The 7,644-nt window shown below is 50.4% G+C and overlaps 1 protein-coding gene across 1 annotated transcript; it reads right to left on the bottom strand.

Annotated features, from left to right (window-relative positions):
* Positions 1-4,354: 4,354 nt before the first annotated feature.
* PC9H_005812 (uncharacterized protein) lies at positions 4,355-7,644 on the bottom strand (the record flags this gene model as incomplete). Its single annotated transcript, XM_036775371.1, has 11 exons — positions 4,355-5,190; positions 5,244-5,507; positions 5,556-6,193; positions 6,241-6,456; positions 6,509-6,730; positions 6,780-6,920; positions 6,969-7,009; positions 7,057-7,109; positions 7,165-7,244; positions 7,298-7,425; positions 7,474-7,644. The coding sequence occupies 11 exons, from the start codon at positions 7,642-7,644 to the stop codon at positions 4,355-4,357; spliced, it is 2,790 nt and encodes a 929-aa protein (XP_036633873.1).

Below are 7,644 nucleotides of genomic sequence, written 5' to 3'. Positions count from 1 at the left end.
TCCCCGCTATAGGCACTATAGGGTAGGGCATTCAGTGACCCCACGTGCGGTTCTCCGAATTACCGGAGGTACGCTCCCCGCTGTAATAGACACCACACCCCGCCCAATAATTCTCGATATCATATCAATTATAGCTCGACGCATGGTCGTAGTGCAGAGTTGGGTGGGCGGTTGCAGCTGGGCAGCGGTTGAGAATGTGGGGTGTCCAGAGCTAGGCAAGTCTCCCGTTGAGGGCTAATTCGACTGCGTTACACGCAGCTCTGGTGCGCCTGGTCTCTGGAGCTATGAAATGGGACCACGGCGAGAAAAGCGGCGCACGAGCACGCCGATTTGTTTCCTCATCGTACTTCACACTAGCTTCTGCATTGTGATGTATCATATATATTTATCAACGTCCGCAGCTGTTATACGACGATTAGTGCGCGTTGTGCGTAGATGGATGTGCATGGCCTAGGAGTACAGGGGCGGATTGTAGAGGAACGGGGGAAAGAGAAACTCCAAGTGAAGGAGGAAGACCGCACGACGTGTGTCATGAAATTGTGAGCCGCTTCCTATCCACGACTTCACATTAGATCCTCCGAGCGTCCAACGGCGACCGTTCCAGAGTGGGTTGGTAATACAACGTCTCTACTGGGATCTGACATTGATCTAAATCGGGTCAACGCGAACGGAAAACATCGGAGAGCCGCCACAGAGTCTTTTTATACCGCCGTTTGAGATATCTTCGCTGGCCCGAGATCGGGGACTGCATCATTCACAGGGGGATGCACTGCGAGGGTTCCTAAGACAAGTCAGCACCAACATGCCGTATGCGCACGCCTGAGAACACGCCGGTCCCGGTGATCACAGTCGTAGGGAAAAGGGTGGGGCACGGCGCTCCTCAGTCCGGGCTATAGGGAGTTGGCGGGAATTAAATGGAGAACGGGGAAAATGAGGTTTTACTCACTGGTTGATTGCAGAGGGGGGGAGGGCGAGCCGTACTGTGATCTGAGCTGAGTGGTCAATAAACGATACTCCCGTCGAACCCCGTCAATCTCGCACCCAGCGGTACTCGGTCAATCCACCGAGGCTTAGCAAGCGAATGCGTGAGTCGGTGTGCCTCAAGGCAATTTTCAGGGCACGCAGGTGAAGGAGCACGGAAGCGCGATGACCTGGCGGCGGGAATACTTACTGGAGACGGACGTCGAGTGCCATGGCCTGCGTGTGCTGTGAGAAGAGGAGAGGGGAAAAGAGCAGAGAGTGCGGGAGTTGGAAGAAAAGTCGCTGCATGCACGTGTGCCCAGTGAGCAATGTGGGGAGGGGGCGCGAAAGGGTTGGATCCACACGACGATAGTCGGGGCGAGTACGGGATATTCCGACTCTGGGTGGCTGCCGTTTGCTTCGACACGAAAGACGGGCCTTGAGGTGGAATGTACGTTGTACGTGGTTGGCAAAGAAGATACCAGCGGAAGTGGAGACTCACAATCACGGAAATACCATAGAACCCCATCCATATCCATTTGCCTAGTCCCAGTTGACGGAGGCACGATGTCCTGGGTGAGAGCTATCGCTGGAATCTAGAATGGGCAGCGGGGGAGAACCTCATACGTGGGTGACGCGTCCTCATGATGCATTGAAGTTGCATATTGTAGCCTGGTGGGTATCAATGACGTTGCGCCCTCTTTGTTTTCGTAGAAGAGCCATGTAGAATGGCTTGCGCAATCTGCAGACGGCTGGTCGGGGTCCGACACCCCAGAAAACGGCAGAGGGCGTACGGCAAGTGAAACTTCCTCGATATCTCTACTACTCCTTGGGCTTGCGGATTGTTGACGCGTCGTTGAATAAGGATGGAGAAGTAACGCATGATCACGCGGAGCCCCTATGCCATGCTCAACATAGGCGCTGAGTAACCAGGTGTTCTCCTACTGCTCCAACGCCGATTCAGTTTCTTTCATAACCAAGACGCTCTACCATCCACTTCCAACGGTACGCATAGTACAGAAAATGAGGATACGATGGCGACAGGCCTCCATTGTATCGACGATGATCGCAGTAAATCCAATCCAATCAAAATCAACGGTGAGCAGCTTATGCAGCTTTGTTGGGAGTTCTTCTCTTCATCGCTTCTCAGAATCCTCTATCAACAACCTTACCCTTCTTGTGCACCTCTATCGTCGGCAACGTCCTCTTGAAGGCGTCAGGATAAAGGATATCGAGTACTCAACATTTGTTGACATCCTCGGTTCAAGTTTCGCTGCTTTTGGGGTAATAGCAACCTTCTCCCGCCGATAAATTGTCGATCAATATGATTGAAGTCCCAGAAGGCTTCCTCAATCACCTGCGCATCAAGCATTCATTCCCCGGGCACTCTGACACTCTTTTTAACGAAGGTATTACTACCGCTTTATCGGATTTACTACGCAACTTACAGAATTCCCTCATTCAGCACTGCCGCTTGTCACCGTTACCGGCATGTATGCCTAATGTGGGTGGGTCTATGCGCTCACCAATACCGATGAAGCGTCGTTTTGTACGACCCCGAGATCAAGACGACGAGATAACGACATAGGATGCCAAGGTACCTTGCCCCCTTGAACGCAGAGGCCTCGCCAGACACTCCCGCTTTACGCCGTCATGAAATCCCAGCCAAACCCTCCGCCATTCATCTACATCGATAGTGGGTTGGCCTCGGAGCTCCTCGCGGGCCTTTCTACCAGCCCTTCGCGTCACCTTATCATCACACAACTCAGTCACGGCGAAAGATGGGGTCAGACTGCTTTTGAATCCATGCTCACTCCCCACAAGTCTCGACTTTTTGTTTCCATGAGGTGAGAATGGTTGCCTTCTAGTCGATTCCCCTGGATCTCATGAGCTACTAGCTTATAGACTCGATCAATTCCATCCTACCGCGGCTAGGTTCCCGCTTCGGACCCTCTCACGAGTCACCACTTCGCCACGACCCCGCATTCCTCGCACGCGACCTGCATGCAATCCACGCCCCGTTGCAAAACTTTGACGAATTACTGAATGATCCACCCCAATGAGCGCCCTGTGTATACCATGCAGCTATGCTTCATTTCCGCACTCGATGCTCAATCTCGACCCTACTGTTCATTATCACCCCCGAACGTTGCACTCTGGTCGTGTCAAATCAGGTAGGCATCTACTCGACCTACCGTCGTTGGAATCGCGCTAAGTAGCCGTCTCGCTACAGGACACTATTTGACTCCTCACTGTCGCTTTCTCTCACGAGGTGGGTATTGGTCGCACATACGGCCGCATTACTGATGTATCACCAAGGACTACCCTTCACCTTGCTCGAGGACATGCAGTCATCACTTTCCTGTCGTGCTGCGTACTTATCACCTACTATATTCTTTTTGGCAGCTTCGGCCTTCTCGCATTCCAGTCTTGCTACACCGATTTGAACGTGGAGAACACTGCCCTGTGCTCGCTCTTCCGATGTCGCTTTTATTTCATTCGTTATGATTCCTCAGTGTCTGTCCTGTATGCATAATTGCTCACTATTAGTATCCTCTCGAAATTAGAGGATGAATAACCGATGTCTGCGACCATTTCTCCGGATTGAAATAAGTTTACTCGGGAATGAGTATTGTACAATATGGCTGAGTACCAGACATGCTACGAGCATCCGAAAAAGCTACAATAATACATGGGCATTCCAAATATCTACTGTAAGGGTTGTACCCTTTCGTTCCGTGCACTCCGACTTCCCCTATCCCCTGGCGACCCCTCTCCGACTCCTCGGACGCACTCGCACATGACTCGGACGTCACGAACCGGTACCGGACACACGTGATATCGGATCAGACAGCGCGGATCAATGTCGTGTATTTCTTTTGTTCCCGGACTCTAATACCTGGACTATACTAGCACCATTATTCGTTCCTGGTGCCTTTTTCGTTTCGGACTTTTCCTTCTTCTGACATTTTCCTAGCTACAAAAGCATCCTGTACTCGTAGTTAGAAAGATCAGATTTGTTCCCCCCCCACATCGAGTCAGATTCTAAGCCGTCCGAACCTTTCTTCTCATCCGTTGTCAGAGTCTGCCGCTGTCCGAGTCCGAGCCCGAGTCCGATCCGAAGTTGCTTTCTCCTGCCGTCCTTGTCATTCTCCTGCCGTCCTCGTCGTACTATCCGAAGCCAAGTTGTCTGTCCGCGTCCGAGCGCGTCCGAAGCCATCCGAAGCCATCCGAAGCCGTCCGAAGCGTCCGAAGTTTCTCAGTTGTTTGTTTTCACTCTCGGACTCATCCTTATCATACTTTACTCACGCGGGTGTCGCACGGACTTGTCCTGCCGGAGGCGGACCCTCGCATTTTACTAGACTACTATACTAGTCTACGCGTACATTTACTACTACACTACTTTGCCCCGCCATGAACCTGTCACAATCTGCTTCCCATCAAAAGAAAAAGCAATAGACTTCACCCAATCTCCAATATCATAGATGGCCAATACTTCCCCAGAAGATACATCCCACAGACGCGCAGTACCATTGTCGGAGCCCGAGGCGACATGTTTGAAGTCCGGTGAGAAGGCCATGCAAAAGATCCACTCAGTGTGCCCGTGTAGAACTCTCACCAAATCACCAGAATCGGCATTCCATACTCGTATTGTCTTGTCCCATGAGCCAGAAATGATGTGGTCTTTTGAAAATGCAACAGACAATACTAGACCATTGTGCCCTTCAAGCACGTTGGACTTCCCCGCTTCATCCCACAGCCGAACAGTACTGTAGATGGACCCAGATGCTAGGCGAGTTCCATCAGGGGAGAAAGCCAATCCCAAGACCCGGTGGGTGTGTCCTTCCATCGCACCAAACAGATCTTGTCCCGTCTCCATATCCCATACTCGAATTGTACCATCTTCTGATCCCACTGCAATCTTGCTGCCATCTGGTGAGAAAGCCAAAGAGGAAATAGTGCCAGAGGGACCTTCCAAAGTCTGTAGCTTCTTCCCTGATTCGACATCCCATATTGTGACATTGCCATGTTTGTCTCCTGTTGCGAACTTTGATCCATTGGCTTGGAATGCGACAAGAAATTCATCCTCCATGTCAATGGATCTCTCAGTACCATTGGTCTGAACTATCACTGCCCGGTACGATGCAGATAGGACTTTGTCAGTAGCTGGTATTGCAACAGCCTTGACAGTGTTGCCTTTGTGTAGATCATACTGGGCTAGGAGCAGATCTATACAACAATAATTGAGCATAGATCACTTTTGGGCCTGTTGCCAATCTTACCAGCATGACGAAGAGCTGCGAGTAGTTTTGAGTGAATTTCAGACTTGGAGATTTCGTTGAGTTTGTAGGCAATGTTGCGGAATGTGGATAATGGAACCTTGTGGGCTGAATCCGGAGGCAACGAAGCCAATGCCGAGAAAAGGGTGAGAATGACAGAGTTGCGAACATCTTCTGAACGTGGAGCCGCCATGAATTTGAGCGCTGATAACAACTTCGGCAATGCACCGAAAACCTCGGTAAGCTGCCCAAGTGTTTCATTGCTACCTGATATCGGGGTAAGTCACATGGATCGGGCAATAGATGAGGTATAACCTGAGGAAATGCTTGTTGCAAGTACATCCACTTCCGACTGAAATCGTTCTAGGTCCTCTGTCACTGTTGCATCATCAATCCTTGAAATAATTGACTCGAGATCTGTGAATGGATCATGCTCAATCAGTTTTGCAAGAAGCGCGTAATTGTCCCAAGAGCCGCCTTTAGCAAGTGCTCCATATGGTACATATGGTGTTTTGCGATTGATAGGCATTTGAGTCTGAGGGTCACCTCTGAGTGGGACAATGCAACGACTGATATCATAGAGATAATGGAGCATTGTGGTGGAGGCTGAGTTCCAGATTTCAGCTATAATCATCATGAATTGCTGGCCTTCTGAGTTCCTATTGAGAGAACCTGATCCAGGACGAAGGTACAGTGGTGCACCGCCGCCAGGTGAACAGAGTATTGTCCAAAGCCCCGCCAGAATTGCCATAACTAGCCAGATGAGACCATGGATGAAACTCGTTCTTGGAGTGGAGGAGGTTGTCCCGGACGTGCTGGTGTGATGAGATTCTTCCTCAACACCTTTTTTGTCAAGTAGGGCTACTACTTCTTTGTGGATTCCCATGAGCATGAAAACAGACTCGTGGATTCGCTGGTTCTCTTGGATGCGACGAGGCATACCAAGGTGGGGTCTATAAGCACAAGTAAGATATGTCTGTCAGAGGAGGAGCCAACTCACATCCGTGTAACCTCACCGTTTCGGTACGATGGATGATGCAAGGGCAGCAACTCAACCACAGGCCATGCTGCTTTGAGCGACCGGGTTGGATTTGGGGCCACCCATTTACCGCTATATGGATGCATCTGAAGCCCGTGGCTCATGGCTTCGTATGTCATCCACCGAAGGGCAGGACCAAATGTTTTCAACTTTCGATTGATGACATTACCGCCGCCGCTTAAATCGTGGTATTAGTCTAGTCGGTTCCAGTCAAAAGGTGGATTCTTACATATCCGAATGGCTGCCCGCAAACCAAACCTCTTTGACGTCACCAGAAGTTCTGGAATCATTCGCGTTGGAGAACTTTGAACCACTCGCATATTCGGGCAGGAATTTGACCCTTTTCTCGTCAAGCGCAAGGGCGTGGCGGAAATGGCATACATGAGTCATTCCATGTATGGTCTCTGGCAAGCTATCCCTCATTGTAATCCCAACAGAGGCGACGGTATCCCTGATCCCTACGTTTAGCATTTTTGACGAATGAGTTTGAACGAGCTCACCACACGCCCACAAAATGGACTTTGACGTTCGGCCATGAGAAGGCGGATTTGAATGTCTCACACAGTTCGATCGCCTCTGTACGCTCTTTGCTCCCCTTTCCACTTGATCTGTCCGTGGTCGACATGTATAGCTTGTACACACTGTAGAGATTCAGTTTATGTAGCCTTCGAAGTGCGTGAAGTACGTACTCCGGAAGTTGAGTAGTATTCCCCGGGTAGATAAGCCCGACCTATGACAGCGTTAACGCTCAATTCCCGAGCGTACCTTTTATCTTACCTGCTCAATCATTCCCGCTATGACCCGTACTTGGTATGCCCCACGAGAGAAGCCTATAGTTGGTTATTCCTTGCGATCACTCGCCAAAGCGTCGCGCTTGAAACTTACCAAACATGAATATCCGGTCCCCTTCCTCGTAATTCTCTGCCAGCCACTTGTATGCTATCAGAATATTCGTTTCAAATGAACTATCAGGGACCACGTCAGTATGACTAGAGTAGATGAACATTCATGAACTCACTTCGCAAAGGCCATGTCAAGTATGCGGCCTACGGGTGACGGATTGTGCGTGCCAATACCACTGATGTAAAATGTACTTTGCTTCTTGTTCTTGACGATGCGGCTGAGGAATTCGACGACGTTTGTGCTCTGAGAATGCTAGTTCAGCAATTGAATTGCACATCAAGCTTCACTCACCTTCTCTCCGAATTTATTTGCCGTGCCATCTGCGCAGAGCACTATGATCCTTCCGTCGCGGCTGTGAGTACATGTCGCCCGAATTTGAGTTGATGCCTGCTGGGTGATTGTGCTTGGTTCGCCTTGGAGGGTCGGATTCAACGCTTGCGGTGATGGAGGAGTGGAGGACAT

The sequence above is a fragment of the Pleurotus ostreatus genome (assembly GCF_014466165.1).
Source record: "Pleurotus ostreatus strain PC9 chromosome Unknown scaffold_3, whole genome shotgun sequence".
Classification (NCBI taxonomy): domain Eukaryota; kingdom Fungi; phylum Basidiomycota; class Agaricomycetes; order Agaricales; family Pleurotaceae; genus Pleurotus; species Pleurotus ostreatus.
The sequence above is the reverse complement of the archived record's forward strand: the minus strand, read 5'-3'. Positions and strand labels throughout refer to the sequence as shown.